This window comes from Taeniopygia guttata, chromosome 1, assembly GCF_048771995.1.
Source record: "Taeniopygia guttata chromosome 1, bTaeGut7.mat, whole genome shotgun sequence".
Classification (NCBI taxonomy): domain Eukaryota; kingdom Metazoa; phylum Chordata; class Aves; order Passeriformes; family Estrildidae; genus Taeniopygia; species Taeniopygia guttata.
In genome coordinates, this window is record NC_133024.1 from 19,246,593 (window position 1) to 19,263,131 (window position 16,539).

The window sequence follows — 16,539 nt, forward strand, 5'->3', positions numbered from 1 at the left end:
TTGTTTGAAAGAAGCTGAAAAAAACCCATATTTCCCCCAGGGAATCTAGTGGAGCTGGCACACTGACAATGCCTCCAGCGCCTCTGCTTGAGCATGGCAGAGGCTTTTCACCAGGCTGGTTTTCAGCCCTCTTAGCTTGTCCTCTCCATAAGGTATTTGCAAAGGACAGAGGCCAGGCTGGGCAGTGGTAGTGCAGGTTTGGTGCCGGGCAATCTGTGGAGCCCACGGTGTCTGTGAGACTGGGATAAACACAGAGCCAGAGCTGCCCTCAGTCCCTCGGGCACCACAGAGCCCTTGTTCAGCTGTGTCCTCGCAGTGCTGCCAGCCCCAGAGCTCTGGAGCAGGGTGAGGGAACAGTGGTGTTATCCCACTCTGTTTGCGTTCCTGTGCCTCGCTTACAGCGGTGTTTGGGATGCCAGGTCCTTGCTGGAGGAGTGCCATTTATGGCTGGGCCTTGGCAGCCCAGCGCTGTCTCACTGGAGCCCTCGGTGACCAGTGGTGTCAGCTGGCCGTGTGCCCGGCAGCGCCAGCTCCTTACACGGTCCCAGTCCCTCAGGACAGCTCCAGGTCCTGGCTCCGTGTTGGGATGAGGGCAGCGCTGCAGCCAGCAGAGCTGCAGCAGCAGCCAGGCAGGCACAGCCGCTCCAGGGAGCCACATCCGTGCGGTGGTGAAGCAATAGGTCACAGGAGCTGTTTGTTCCCGGCGCTCCCAGCTCTCCCCCGCAGCCCAGGGCTTGCGTGGCAGCGTTTCACACTTGGATCTCCTGGAGCTCTGTCCCCCTGCCAGCCCCGTGGGAGGGTGACCCTGCCTCCCTTGTTGATCTGAAGCCCTGCTTGTCTCACTTTGATGTCGCTGGTGGAGGCTCCAGAGCCCACTTTGCTCCATACAAATGCGTGGAGGTGTCCCTGACTGGTTTGATCAGTCTTGGCATTGAATGGAGCCCGCTGTCCCTGTCCTTGAACCCAGAGGACAGCAAGGAGATAAAACAGTGAGAGAATCAGCTTCTGGTTTTTGTAGTGGTTTGGATTTTTGTGGGGTTTTTTGAACTTTTTTTCAAATAAGAGTTTGAGATGTCCCTTAACAGTCTTTTAGGATGTGTGATAGTGTACTGCATTTAATTCTTGGGCTAAGCTAATAGCATGGATTGTTTGGGATGTGTAGCACCCCCAGTGAAGCAACAATTGTTTTACCACACCCCTTCTCTTTTAATTTCTAAACAAATTACAATTACTCTTTTTAACAAGTAAGTGAAATGTATAGCTAAAACCTGCTGGTTCCTGTGCCTGGTTTTAAAGTTTCCCTTGGTGGAACTGATTTTTTTGGCTTACCAAAAATCCCCAGTGCACTTCTCCCATCCTATCCCACTCTCCTTCCTTTGGGCACCTCAGCATGTAGCATCAGACCTGTGTGCCAACAAGGTGTTCTTCTTCTTAGCAGATGTCCCACCCTCTCCCACACCCGAGGAGGAGAGAGTTCCATCTCCACCACCTGAACCTGCTCTGAAAACTGAGCTGGAGCCTGCATCCACAGAGGTGAGAGCAGTTCACAGTGATTTCCTGCCAGAAATCAGCTCCTGGTTTCTCACAATGCTGCCATGTCCTCCAGGTGTCAGCTGGAGGGAGGAAGAGGAAGCGGAAGCGCGTGCTGAAATCCAGGATGTTTATTGATGAAGAGGAAGGCTGCATGGGTAAGACTGGCTGTGCCCTACACGCACTGGAGCTCACTTTATTGGCCATTTTAACAGGCCAGCCTCTCCCAGGATAGAAAGAGGTTCACAAAACCACTCAGTTATCCTACTTGGAACTCCTGCTCCCAGACTGAGGTAACTGAGCCTCTGGTGAAGGCCTGGGTAGGGATTCAGAGCTGTAGCTGAATCCTTACCCTTTTTTAATTATTCACAGATTTTCCTTCAGTTCTTTTTCCTTTTTTCCTGCCATCATGATTACCACCTTCATTTACTCTCCTCTCCAAAGCTGCAAGCTTTTAAAGACTGTATAGAAAGAGGTTTAAGGGTCTGGGGTAAATTCTGGCTGAGATAACTTTGTTGGGTTTTTTTCTTTTTTCCTTTGAGGCTCAATCCAGAGCTGTGCAAAACTTGATTATATGTTAAAGAAACACACAGTATCCCAGATAAACAGTTGGGGCTTAAATACTTCATAGGGTTTCTGTTTCTGATAAGGGTGGCTCTGCTTTCAGAAGGGAAGAGAATCCCTACAGAAGTCCTGAGAGCCAGAGGCTTTGAATTCCAGCCTGACTGCACTCTGCTTCCTTCTGTGACCTGTAGAAAGCTGTGTAACACCACTGTGTTTGTTTCCTCTATGTCCTGACATTGAAGTAGAGATGCAAACATTCAGACTATGCTGGTTTTGGGTTTTGGTGGGTTTGGGGGGATTTTTTGGAGGCTTTAAACACGTGAGAGCATGGAATGTGGTTTTAGTAATCCAGCTGTTGTCAGCTGGATTGTATGGGATGCCTTGATTCCCTGGCTGGGCTGAGGGGATGTCAGTGCAGCTCAGCCCATGCTGGGGAGGATGTGGTGCTGTTGTACAGGTCTGTCGTGGTGCTGGGCATGGAGACACACGGGCATTCCTGGCCCAGCTCCAGGACTGCCTGGCCCAGACTCAGCCTCTGTTTGCACCTGTCTGCAGAGCTGCATCTTCTGTTTCCCATTAACTTTGTGTGTCTCCTTTAGAGAAACAAAGAGCTGTAGCTCTCAGCAGTTGGCTGCACTGGGACTGAGATCTCAAGTACTGCTTTCTTGTCCAAGAATTGGACTTGCACAGAGTTATCAACAGCTTTGGCTGATTACCCTATGAGATGTTTTACTCTCCCATCCCAGGTAGAGCCATTGAAACACTTGGAAGGAGATGGGGAGCTGAGTTGTTCAGACTCTGTGTCCAGAACATAGGAATGTCTCTTCTGGATTCAGCTGGGAATAGTGCCTTTCTTTCTCTGCTCTTTGTCCCCACAGGGTTTCATGTTCCCTTGGAAAATCCAGACTCCTGGTTTTACAGTTCATATCCCCTTTCTGAAAAGGGAATGCAAGGCCCTGTTGTGCCCTTGGGAGACAGATTCTGTGGGACACAGAGGGATGGAGCTGGATACTGAGGAACTGGGTGGGGAGGAGATGCTGCTTTCTCTACGACAAATCCTCCAGCCTGTTGTGCAGAACTTGCTGTCTGGCTGTTTTCCGGTTTCTCTTCTTCCTTCCATTCCCCACCCCTTCCATGCACAGGCCTAGTAATTCAAAGGATAAATAACTTGCAAATCTCCCAGGCTAATGTAAATTTTAGTTATTCTTCAAAATAGAGGGTTTTTTTCTCCTGTCCCTGCTGTCTTTTTATTTTTTAACCAACACTAGGTTTTAATCCTAACATTAGAATGAGACTGTACTGTATATTTCTCCACAATTTTAAGTTATGGTTTTCATAATAGCTGCAATAACAAGGAATTGGTGTCAAAAAGCAAAAGTAATTTTAGGGATTAGCCCTGAGGGAAATTCAGCAATTAAAGTGTGTGTGGAGTTAAGCAGAAGAAACATTCCTAGGCATCAACAGAAATCCATGGATTGAGGGCCTGCTCTTAGTCTCTAGTAAAGGGGAATTACTGAGGTTTAAGTTCGTGTGTTTCTACCTTGCACTTTCTAAAGCTTCAAAGGACACACATGGACTTGGAGATTGCAATATCCACATGTCCATTGGAGGGAAATTTGTGTTAAAATATGTTCAAATCAGCATTTTAGTGCTCCCATCATTTGAGCCACTCTGATTCAGGAAGTCTGGCTGTGAGCAGGGCATGAGTAGCTGTGTCTGTGTACCCATAGGTGCTCCAGATGCAGACTTCTGAAGTTCAGCTGAGACTGCAGCCAAAGAAAGCTGATCTAAGCTGTGTTACTGCAGTTGGAGGGGGTTAACTGCACACTTTGGGAGTTCCCAGCACTTCTTGACAGGGCTGACAACAGGATAAGGGTTTTAAGTTCACCCAGTGGTCTGTGGAAACTGCTCCCTGAAAAGCCTGCTGCCTCTGAAGGGGGATTGCTTGGTTTGCAGTCCCTGTCTGAGGTCCTGCTAGCGCTGCCCGGGAGGATTTCATAGCATTCCTCTTCCCAGTCCCTGGTGACGTAGGAAACCTTATTTAATTTGATGCATTAATACAAGTGAAAGCCAGTTTCCCAGAAGAAGGGAAGTTAAGATATCTGTTTAAAAGAATACAGTTGCTAAAGAAAAATGGCTTACTAGAAGAATCCCAGAGCACTGCTGGGAAAGCTGATATAACAGCGTTTGCTGGGATCTGACGGTGGCTTTCATCAGTGGAGCCGACTCCAGTTTAATTTCCGTGAGCGTGGTTTTATATCCCTGGGCTTTCCACTGCCGGATGCTGACAGCAGTGAGCTGGCAATCCCCTTCAGGCAGAGTCCCTGATTGCAGACACAGCTTCAGGTTGATCCTTTATAAAGGATTTCTTTGTATTTGCCCTGTTTGGCCACCTCTGTGGAAGGAAGCTGCCTCAAAGGGTTTGTGCCCCTTGAGATGTGCGGCGTCTGCTTTGCTCTTCCCTGGCTGTCCAGTGTGCTGGTGAGAGCAGCCTGGGGATGTCTCCAGGTTGTCTTGCCTAGATTTCTGGAAAATCTGATTGCTTTGGCCCCTGTGGAAATCGGACCAAGTCAGAATGGTGGGGTTTAGCCATAAAATAGATGTTCCATTGTCTAATGCCAAACTACAGATTCTGATCTCCTTCAGATTCATCACTTTCTGATGGCTGCTTGTCAGCCTTTGCAATATGACTTAGAATCTCAGCATCACTGCAGTTGGAAAAGCCCTCTAAGGTCATAGATTCCATCTGTTCCCCCAGGACTGCCAAGGCCCATGTCCCCAAGTGCCACATGCACATGGCTTTTAAATCCCTGCAGGGATGAGGACTCTGCCACTGCCCTGGGCAGCTCTGCCAGAGCTGGATAGCCCTTTTAGGGAAGGAATTTTCCCTAATAGCCAACCTAAACCTCCCTTGGCACAAGTTGAGGTCATTTCCTGCTGCTTAACTTTGGACTTAATTCCTGTGTCTGACATGTGCTCCTTGAACCCAAAGCGTTCTTTTCCAGGAGTGCAGTGGGAAGGCTGCTGTGGGGAGGTCTGTGGTGTAAAGATGGCTTAACCATCATCATCCTCTGCTCCCTTCCCTGTTCTTTCCACCAGTGACTGAGAAGGTTTACGAGAGCGAATCCTGCACAGACAGTGAGGATGAGTTCCCCAAGACCAAGGCTCCAGCTCCACAAGAACAAGCCATGCTGCCCACCAAGAGAGAACCAAAGGAAGAAAGGAAGAACCCAAAGAAAGGGGCAGCACCTGCCAGCAGAGCAAACAAACAGGTCTCCATCATGGGCTTTTGCCAGAAGAAATGAACTGGGTCTGTCTCCTCTTGGCAGCTTGGGAGTGTTGCTCCCTTTTTTTGTGTGGCTCTCTGCAAGCTGCTGCTGCTGGTTGTAGAAGTCAACATGCAGCCCCGGTTATGCAAGGTGTCCTGCTTACTGTGTAAGGAAGCCCTCTGGACTAGATTTTGTATCAGAGAAAAGTTTTTATTTGTTACTGCAATAATTTCAGTCATCTTCACTAAGCGGTGTGGGAACTGCCAGCTAGAGGCAACATCTAGAGGAACTCTTGAAAGGCTGTTAAATCTGTTCACATGAAATTGTATTTTTGTAATCACTCCTTTGGTGCTAAGTTAGGAGAGGAATTGTGGTGTTTTCCTCCCTTGTTTATACACCCTCAGCTCTTCAGATTGATCCAGATGTTCACGTTGGGTAGCAGCTGTAACGTAGCAGGTCATCAGGCACAGACACAAATATTGAACATCTGCTTCGGCTTTAACTGAATGAAGTGTACTTCATTTTCCCCCTAAGACTGGTAAATAGTTTTTGCTTTGCCTTTCATAATCTTTTTTTGGACAAAGCAGTGCATATAAAATTCTCATACTCTTTTCTTCCTTGAACGTATCTTCTGTAACTTGCTCAGATGTCTAATTATAGACTGGGACACGGTTGGTGTTCTGTCTTTACAAAAACATCCTTGAGGCTTCCCACCCAATTGGCTCCGGAGTAATTGGGGGGAGGCTTCGCTGTTCTTGGGAAAGAACTGGATCTTTAGCCTTGCAGGCCAGTGAGTCAGAGGGAAGGGTGATTAGAGGGCACTGCTGATAAACCAGGCAGGTACTGGGGAGCAGCGCATGCTGCATCACGGTTTGGAAGGTTTGGGGTTGCCTTAAGGGCTTTTTTACAGGCATAAACCAAACAAAAAAAGAGTTTTTCCCTGGACATCTTGTCATCTGCCTGCTGAAGGAAGAGTGCCACAGCACATAGTCCTGAGGAACCTGTTATGGGAGAGGAATAAAGCACGGCAGACTTGTTAACCAGAAAGGAGCTCTTGGTCTGAGCCTCCTGCTTGGTTGGTGCTGAGGCTAATAGACAGATGTAAAACATTTTCTAGAGGGGTGATGCCAAGCGCTCCTGAAGTTTGGGCTGGTGAGTGCTCCCAGGCAGGGACTGGTGTCATCAGTGGTTGGTTGAGAGGAGCTGCTGCAACCCAGCAGCATCGCTGGGTTTGTGCCCGTGCTGTGGCCTGGAGAGAGAATGATCAACCGTATTCTGGTTTAATGAAGAAAGTTTAACTGTTGAGAGCAAAACCTATCCTGCCATAGTGGTTCTGTTGTTCTTGGTAGTGTTGAGGGGGTATTTTTAAAGGCAGCGATGAGTAACAAATCCCATTGAACAGAGTTTTGGTTTTGTTGTTTTTTTTTTTTAATTTGTCCTTATTCATTAAATAATGTGTGAAATACTGATTTCCAAGGGTTGTTATGATATTTGACAGAGTGGAAGTCAAAGACATTTCCCTGGTGAAGTGGGTAAAGATTTCTTCTGTCAAAACCAGGGCTGGAAGCTTTGAACTGAGTGTTTTAGGGCATCTGAAACCTCATCTGAATTCATTTGTGTTGAATTTGGACCCCTGGAGTGTCATTCCTGTGGCAGAGGGACAGGACGGGGTATCCTGGTACTCCTGCTCCTCACCTCTGCTGTGGTCTCGCTGGAGCTGCCATCTCCACCCCAACTCCTGTAACCAGATCGACGTCATACGGCACTTCCTCCAGAAAATGACTTAATGTCTGCAGGAGCCAGACCCGGGAGAACTTCAGACTTCCAAAAATCGTGAGCTCATACTCCCCACTCCCGCACTCCATGGGCTGCCAGCCCCAGGGGGCCTTCGGGTCCCTGGATGCCCCCTAGGCCAAGGCTGGAGTGTCCCCAGGCGATGCCTGGGAGCCAGGAATTGGAGCTGGAGAGAGGGAGAAGGCTGCCTTGTGGGTGGGGGTCACTCCTCTGGCACCCAGGGACTAGAGGGGCAAAAATATCCAGGAGCCAGGCTTTTGGAACATGGAGCACATCTCCCATTGCCTCAGGACGTGGTACTGGTGGAGCTCAGGGTCCAAAGGCTACTCCTGGAGATGCAGAAGTTTTTATACCCATGTATGGGTCATTTAGAGGTGGAAATCCAATCCCAGGGGGATCTGCTCTCCTCTTCCCCCTGTATCTCCCCACCATATTTACACCCTTGGAAGAGCCTCAAAAGAAGCAGGGGGAGAGGTTCATTCAGTGGAGTGCAGTTTGTAGTGTTTCCTCCCTAACAGCCTTATTTCACGCAGAGGAATTGTCATCCTCATTCTCCAGGTGCGCTGAGGAGTTGCACTGTTGGACAGTCAGGGCTAGAACTATTGCTGCACTGGGCTCTCGTCGGACAAGGTGCTTCTGAACCAGCAGCCCCTGGAAGGGGCTGGGAGCGCTGCTCCAAGGGATGTAAAAGCCCCGTGCCTTGTTCAGGACACGGCTGAGCTGATTTATAACCCTCCTTCCCAGAGGACAGGGCCTGCTCAGAGAAAGCCTTCCCGCCCAGGCATCAGGCAGTCTGGAGATAAGAGCCGGAGGGATGCGAGGGGCGCAGCCAGTGCTGAAGAGGATAACTGGGCTGGGCTGGGCAGGAGGGTGTCCCGGCAGCCTGCTGGGAATTGTTTTGCTCTCCCGACAGGCGATGCCAGCCTGGCCACAGACACCGTAGCAGAGAACCACCAGGGCCTTATAAGGAAGCAAAATCCCTCAGCGGTTCTGAGGGACAGTGGGACCTGCCAGGGCCGCGCCTCAGCACCGGCACTGCAGAACCACAGAGCCCAGCACATTTGGAAAGCCCTCCAAGGCCATCGGGTCCACATTGTGCCCAATGCCCACCTTATCTCCAGCCCAGAGCACTGAGTGACACCTCCAGGAATTCCTTGGACACCTCCAGGATGGGCACTCCAAACCTCCCTGGCAGTTCCGAGGCCTGAGCACCCTTTCCACGGGGAAATTCCTGCTGATGTCCACCCTGAAGCGCCCCTGGCCCAGCCTGAGGCCGTTCCCTCTCCTCCTGTCCCTGTTCCTGGGAGCAGAGCCTGACCCCCCCGGCTGTCCCCTCCTGTCAGGGGTCCCCCCTGAGCCTCCTTTACTCCAGGCTGAGCCCCTGCCCAGCTCCTTCAGCAGCTCCTGGGGCTCCGTTCCCTTCCCAGCTCTGTTCCCTGCCCTGGACACCCTCCAGCCTCTCCAGGTCTCTCTTGTCAGGAGGGGCCCAGAGCTGCCACCAGCACTGGAGGTGCCCAGCACAGCCCAGGAGCCTCTGGCTGACCTGGGCTCACCTGAGCTGACGTCCAGCACTGGCACCCCCAGGACCTTTTCCAGCATTCCAGCCCTTCTGCCCCCACCTGGAGCACTGCCTGGTTCTCCCTGTCTGAGAACATGGTGCACGTCAGGTGTGGGTGCTCCTGCCCAAGTGAGCCAAGGGATGAGCACGAGGGCACAGCTGCTGCCAGAGCCAGCCCAGGGAGCCTCACCAGGACCTTGTCCTGGGAGAAGGGAGTGGAGCTGCAAAAACAAAGGTGGAAAAGCATCCGTGGGATTTTGGAGATGGCTTTTCCACACCCTTCCTCCCGCAGTGGGTACCTCATCCCACTTCTGTGGTGGGATCCATGTGCAGTCGCCAAGCATCCCATCCCACGAGGACACCAGGGCTGTGATGCTGGGGAAGATAAGCCATCCTGCCTGGATGCTAAGCATCCCACCCGGGAGCTGAGCATCCACCTTGGGGCCGGGCATCCCTCTGGATGTGGACCTCCTTCCCTTGGGACTGGTCATCCCACCTTCATGCTGAGCATCCTCTCGGGGCTGAGCATCCCCGTGGCACGGAGCCCCGCAGCCTTACGCAGTCCCTCATCTCCCCGCGGTCACATCCCCGGCTCGCTGTCCCTCGCTGTCGCCGTCCCCAGGAGCATCCCCGGAGCCGCAGCTCCCGAGCCTCCCGGCACGTCCCGGCGTTGTTTACTCCTCCCGTCCCGCCGCGTCACTTCACCCCAGCGCTTCCTGGGCTGAAATGTGTCTGAAAATAGATATTTTTAACCTTTTAAAAATAGAAAGTCTCGCAGAACAGCAGCTCCTGTTTTTCCATTCCCTCTTCATTTCATCTCAGGGCGACGGAACCCGAGCTGGGGGTGGCGGGAAGGCGACCCCGTAAACAGGCTCCTGAAAAAGGGGCACTGGGGAAAACACACGTGTGCCTTGAGAACGAAAGAAAGGCAAGAAAGAGAGGGAAAGAAAAAATAAAAAGCAACTAGAAAGGCCGGCCACTTTTCACACGGAGCCTTATTTGGTATTTTCATGAAAAGTTATATCTTCACACTGTAAAAAATGCCGCTTATTACTCATGCTTTACTAGGTAAGTGTATTTTCCTTGGCAGCAATCGCTCTGGGGTTTTTTTCTCACCTCGCTACTCCCGTACAAACTATTTCGAAGGTTTCATTAGTTTCTCCATCAGAACTGGCGCTGCTGCCTCTGTCTGAGGCCCGGGCTGTTAAACAGAGACACAGCCGCTGTTTGTTCGAGGCGTTTTGGGCCCGACCCGTGGGGCTGTAAAACCCCAGTGCGGGTGTTCCGCGGCGGGGCCCACAGGGCGCCCTTTCAGCCCGGTGCCCTCCCGCCGCTGCCGCGGGGACACGGTTGTCACCAGTGTCACCCTGCTCCGGCACTGCTGGTGGGTGGGCACCATCCATCCCGTGGTCACTCCGTGGTGTGTGGGTGTCGCTGTGGACACGACTCTGTCCCCTGTCGCAGAACAGGGGTGCCAGCCCATCCCTTGGTCGTTACAGGTGCGTGGATGTCACCCCGTCCCCATGAAATGCATCAATGTCACCCTTTCTTCATGAGCACTGTGGAAAGGGGGATGTCACCCCCTCCCTGTTGTCACTGCGATGTCACACTGTCCCCAAACATGCGGATGTCACCAGTCCCCATGCGCTGCCTGTGTGTGGACATCAGCCACCCATGGTCTGTCCCACGTGTGGGTGTCACCATCACTACGGGCAGCCACCACCCTCGGTGTCACAGCATACCCAGGGCCATCACTTGGTCCCCAAGGTGTGGGGACATGCCCGTGGGTGTCACCGTGTCCCAGGGTCCCTGCAGACACACGGAGTGCCCCCTCCGCCACCCCTTGTTCCCCGGCGTGGGGACGGTGAGCGGTGGCACAGCCCTGCCGCCAGCCCCGTGTCCGTCCTGCCTGCCACCACCGCCTCCGGGCTGCCTGGCCGCGCTTCCCAGCCGCTCTAAAAGCCAGCTTTGTGTTTTACAGCCAGGCCCTCGCTTGGCACACGATTTTAATTAGAGTCTGGTTACACGGCTCGGCAGATGTGGAATGTATTTCTTAGTCCAGGTGGAATAACTCTATTGCCATAAAAACCAACCCCCCGTTATTAAATTCTCGCTTCTAAATAGGCCAGTATTGAGATGCACAGCCCCCCGGCCCCCCTGCCCACTCCCCCTCAATGCAAACCCTTTTCTAAGTGCTTAATGAGCTTTAATTTTACTATATTCCCTGGCTGTATGGAACCAGCTTCTGGTCCTGGCACAGGCTCCTGGCTACCGGCCCCTTTACAAGGGGGTGCAGGGACTGGTCAGCCCCATGGCCGGGGGGTTTTGGGGGTAGCCACTGGGCTGTCTCCTTGCCCTGCAACAGAAGGGGCTGCTCGAGCTGGGGGCCATCGTGTCATCCCCGGTGACAGGGACGTGTCTGGGGACAGGTGCCCGCAGTTTGGAGAGCCATGGCTGCTGGGGGGGGGACCGGCTGTGAGGTCCCGGTCACCCCAGGGACACGCCTGCCCTTGGCGGGTCCCTTGTGGTGCACAGGATGTCCCTTGCTCAGTGCCAGGGCCCCAGGTGACAGGGATTGTCTCGCTAGGATGTCGACGTAGCTCCAGCGGCGAAACAGCGGCCCCGCCCTCGCTGGGAACGGGGCTAAACGGGGGAGACACACCCGCCGGGTGACGCTGGAGCTGGGGCAGTGCACCCCCTTCCCCAGGAATTCCCCAGGGAATTCCCCCGAGGAGGGGGCATCTCCTCACCCACAACTCCCCTCCATTAGTCTGAGCAGTGCCATGGCCAGGGATTGGCAATTTCAAAACTCACTACAGGGGGGGAAAAAAACACCCAGGGAGCAGCATCTGCTTCCCGAGATCCCATCTCTCCCAGCCGGGACCCCGGGCTGGAAAGGGGAGCAGACTCTGCCCTGCTGGCATCAAAGCAAGGACGGGAGCCCAGGTCAAAGCCTGGAGAGTTTTGTCACCCACCTCAATGCTCTCTTGAGCCTCTTATGCTCCAGCTAACAACTGAAACAAGCAAGGAGAGGGGAAAAAGAGGAGGACATGGGAGAGGAGCATGCACAGAGTCCATCCCATAGGATCACCGGAATGTCATTTCCCACAAGCCTTCCAGGGACATCCCCTACTGCATCATCCCTAACCACGGTGTTTGAAGAACAAAATCCCAGGGATTTTTGCTTGCAGGAGATTCCTCCTCCCTCCCCATACCTCGGGGAAAGGGAATAAAACCGCGGGCCCTGCGAGGAGCAGAGCCTGAGCCCTCCCCACCAATTCCCAGCTGGGATACTTGGCTATGGGCTCCCCCAGGACTTTTCCCCCAGCTGGCCTCTCCTCTGGCCCGCTGGCTGGGAATTTGCAACCACTTGTGTGCCAAGGAGCTGGGGATGACGTTATCCCGCCTCCCCAGGCCAGGTGTGGGGAACACAGCTGCTCCCTGGGGGTGCAGAACTCCAGGGGGATGAGGGACCATCCCCACCATGAACAGGGACCCCCCAGGCTGGGGGAGAGCATCACCCAAAGCTTGTCCTGCAGCCCCAGGCAGGGATCAGGCTGTTCTGCTGCTGGAATCTCTGAAGGAAAGAGCAGGGAGCCCAAGCTGAGCTGTAACTGCCTGTCCCACCTCTCACCACTTCTCTACATGCAGCCCATCGTCTGTTTATCCTAGGAGACACCAAGTCCCTCGGGCTGAGCCAGCAGCCAAGGCAACCCAGACATCCCCACCCCAACCTCCTCATGTGCTGCCTGGCCAAAGAAGAGAGGAAAACTCAGCTTTTGTGGCATGGGAAAATTATCTCACAGAGAAAATGACCAACCAGAAAGGGTTAAATTGCCTTTTCAATGGCAAAATCTTCCTCAAAATCCTTTTGGATGAATTTAGGTTAACCCTGGCCTTGCCAGCCTGAAGGACAAAACTCTTCGGATACCAGTGTGTCCCAGTTTGCATCAGGGCTGCTCAGACCTGCAGGGCAAGAGGTTCCCAAAGGTACCAAATGCCTTTTTGGGGAACATAGTCAGCTTGGGCCAGCATTTGTGAGGCTGCTGTAGAAATCCAACACCAGTCCTGTAACCTCTTCCTTATTAGCAGGTCAACACCATCTGGAGAGTTTGCCCTGGAAATTTTGGGTGTTTATCACAGGCTGGGGGTTGCTTAAATGAAGGGAAAAATTATATTAATCTCTAATCAACGTTTCTGTTCTTTTTGGTAAATCACACTCAGCTTCAAAGGCCCATAATCCATCTGGGAAGGCAGCAAAGCACTTTGCAGTTTTCCCTGGACACCTCTTGACCCAGGAGGGATGGCTGAGTGATGCAGCCGTGGGCACTTACAGAAAGCCTCCACCCCTTGTAGAGCTCGCTCTTCCTGACTTCCAGGGAAGCCGTGGAGGGAAGGACAAGGTGCAGCTCTCCTCTGTGTCTGTCCACGCCATTCCAGGTTCCCGCTCTGTGCTGGGGAGGAGCAGAAGCCCACGCTGGCGTCTGCATAACTTCTCAGGACGTGCTAAAAGCAGCTTGGAAGGGGATCAATATTTCCATTCATTTTTCAGTGCCGATCTTCCTGCCACAGAACAGGAGCCGGAAGCCTGACAGGGTTTGGAGGAGCCCCTATGGGTCCCTCTGCAGCCCCCTGCCAAATCCTGCTTGAAATCTTCTGCTTCAGTCATCCCTCAGTGAGCAAACCTCCCCTTTCCCAGGTTTTCTGTGAAAGCTGCAGCCTGCAGCACTCAGCACCAAGCTAAAAACAGATGTATAGGCAGGTAGGGTAAAAAAAAAAAAAAAAATTCCTAATTTTGCCCTGTTTGGATGGACACTGACATTGCAGGTGGTGCTGGGGGAACACTTGCCTGCATTTCCCATCTAGAAAGTTTTCTTGGAGACCTGCCTGTCCACCCCTTTTTGGACCTGTGGGTTTAATACATTCTGGTTGCCCTTGCCTGGAGGCTGGAGGATGGATTGCTGAGGTCGTCCTGGAGTTTAGCCCTGAGTGGGGCTCTGTTCCACAGGGGTGGGTGTGTCTACTTGGGGGTCTGATGCCACAGGGCTGAACTCCAGGATAACCTGGAGGGAAGCTGTCAGTCCTCACCACTCAAACTCGGCCCCTAAAGCTGCAAGAGGAGCCAGTCTAGGGTACAAGAGATGTGGCCAAGCTCTTTTTCCCTGCTCCTTCCAGAGCCACCACCTTCCCCTTGGGGACTCCAGTTTCAGAGGAGCTGGGTGAGCTGTGGGTTGATGTTTGCTCTGTCCCTGTGTCTAATGGGTCCACCAGGATTATTTGCATTGTCCATGCAGCTGGGAGGCAAAAAGAGATGTCTGGGCCAAGCAGTCCTTCTTACTTCATTTTCAACTGTTTGCAAAGCCCCTGATCAGACGAGCCAGATGGTGCTAAATGGCCGTGAAGAGCCATTAGACAGTGGGTTATTGTCGTGCTCCTTGAGTTAGATAATTGTGATGGGCCTGAACTAATTAATTTCTACCCAAAAAAGTACCACTGAATCATGGTCTTTTGACAACACTGGTGAGAAGGACTTGTAAGCAGTTTCCTTTGGATTTACCCAGCCTGTACAAACAGGGATCTCTGTTGGAGCCACACACTTCCATGGCCAAAAAACAGGGGAGCAAGAAAAGCCATCCAGAGGTTCAGTCAGAGGCAGCAAAAGTGGATCTCCCTCATCCCACGGGGCAGGAGAGCCACAGGACAATCCAGCAGCTCTTTTGTGCCATGGGTCTGTCCTACCTCCCCTCTGGAATGCCCACATTTGGGAATGGGCAAAGGCCATGCATCCTGCAAGAAGAAAGGGCCTCTGGAGCTGCGCTTGTGCCATGCCAGTCACGTTTCCTCCATGCCTCCTTTGGCTCCAGCTGCGATCTCCAAGGATTTCCCTGCTTTTCTCATCACCCCTTTCTCAGCAGCACTCTTCCAGGAAGCCAGGGGCTTTTTCCAGTGTCCAGATAGTCCTGACTTGCTGGCAAAGCTGCTCTCTGCAGGGATTTCTTTGTTTCCTGATTCTGGGGGTGTCAAGCTTTGACAAAGCTGGAGACAGGGAAATGTGATCCCATTTCCCCAGCAGAGCTTGGACAACCTGCCAGATTAGGTACATCCTGAGCTGTTCCTGCATCCAAAAAGGTGAAGGAACAGGAGAAAAGAGTGATTACAGACACATTTCTATGGGAGAAGAGACAGGAAATATTAGGACTGTTTAGTCTGGAGAGGAGACAGGTCTGTGGTGGCATGAGAACAGCCTGTGAGCCCTGCAGCACTGACAATACTCTGGTTTCGCCATTTCTCATCCGAAAAAAAAGAAAAGGATGTGCAGAGGAGAGTGGATGCAGGGGAAACGTTTGCCCAGTGCAGTATGTGGGTCTCTGTGGAGAGATTTTAAGGGAAATCCTATCATTTTGGGGAGAAATCTCTCCCTTTGACTGGGGGAAGGTGATACAAGAACATACATCCCAATTCATCAGGAAATGCCTAAAAATTCAAGCCACCTCTTGAGCTGTGGGCTTTACACAGGACATTTGGAGCAGCAGCAGACCCTCTCTGGTGTGGCTGCACTTCCCCTGGTGGTGCAGGGACACCCCAAGCTGAGTAGTGCCCATCATCAGCATTGGCTCTGCCGCTGTTCCTACGGGCAGCAGGGCTCCAGTAGACACCCCCAGGATGTGGCGGCTTCCCCACAGGGAAGGGGGCTTGGTGCACATGAAGGTGAAAGTAGGTATTTTGTGTGGCTGAAAACCCCATGCAGTGGAAAACAGCAAGGGCCAAGGAAGTGAGTGTAGCTGGCAATTATATAGACATATAGTTTGGAGAAGTTTTTTGACTAACCTGGTAATACAGCATGAAATAGCACGGCTCTGACATAAAAAAGCCTTAAGACCCCAGAGGTAGAGCCAAGATTTTTGGTGGTGACTTGCCATCCATCCCAGAACACACAGCCACGGGGTAATTCTGGCTGGATGGGGCCCCAGGAGGTCCCTGGTCCAACCTCTGTCTTCAAGCAGGGATAACTTTGAAGTTACTTCAGGTTGTTCAGGGCTGTGTCCAGTATAAGGCTGGGTTTCTCCGAGAATGGGATGCCCCTCCTTCCCTTGGTCCCAGTTCCAGCATTTCTGAAGGGGAAAACGCTTTTGGCATATCTTCCAGCTGAACCAGGTCCATCCAGTCCCTGCCTGCCTGGTACTAAGGACCCAAGCTGGTCCCTAGCCGGTGCCCAAGTGCTCTCTGCAGAGACCGAGGGTGTCTCAGCACGGGCTGCACCAGCCGTGAGAGACCTGGTGCGCTTACTGTGCTCCAAACAGGTCACAGCAGAGGACAGAGGATCGCGCCAGGGCTGGCAGGAGGTGCAGGTTCCAGAGAAGCGGCAGCAGGAGGTCTGAGTCCTGCAGAAAGCAGCAGGACCTGCAGAAGCAGACCCCGACCCCACTGGCCGCCCCCTCCTGTCAGGGAGTTGGAGGGAGTGAAAAGGTCTTTTCCAGCCCAAACAATTGCACGCTTCCGTGACCATCTCTGCAGCCACAAGCTGAGGCTGCTCCTTGCTCGCAGATGTGCACACGCAGCCGGTGCTGCGGGAGATGAAAGGTGCCAGAGCACCGTATCAGCTCTGCCCCCGAATCCACCCCATGTTCACAGCTCGGGGTCCCGGCGGGGCGATGCCTGCGGCGGGCACGGACGCACGGAGGAGGAGCAGGGCGAGGAAGGCGATGCCACCGACCGCGAAGCGGCGGCTTCTGCCCCGGGGCTGCTGATCCAATTAAAAGGGTTAATCCCACGGGTGCCCCGCGGGGAGAGCAGGCTCCTGGGAAGGCTGGGCATCTCTGGGAC

The 16,539-nt window shown here is 52.9% G+C and overlaps 1 protein-coding gene across 7 annotated transcripts in view; it reads left to right on the forward strand.

The window, feature by feature from the left end:
- The window catches only part of POLD3 (DNA polymerase delta 3, accessory subunit), a 34,092-nt gene extending 27,260 nt beyond the window's left edge, over positions 1–6,832 (forward strand). For 5 of the 7 annotated variants that reach the window (XM_032746576.3, XM_030264527.4, XM_072924434.1 and 2 more), the window contains 3 exons: positions 1,436–1,533; positions 1,607–1,688; positions 5,194–6,832. In XM_032746576.3, coding sequence (XP_032602467.1) covers positions 1,436–1,533; positions 1,607–1,688; positions 5,194–5,399 — 386 coding nt within the window. In that variant the 3' untranslated portion in view covers positions 5,400–6,832. Of the gene's footprint in view, positions 1–1,435; positions 1,534–1,606; positions 1,689–2,972; positions 3,330–5,193 lie in introns of those variants that run through there. The other 2 variants (XM_072924421.1, XM_030264535.4) reach the window with 2 other exon arrangements.
- The last annotated feature ends 9,707 nt before the right edge of the window (positions 6,833–16,539 follow it).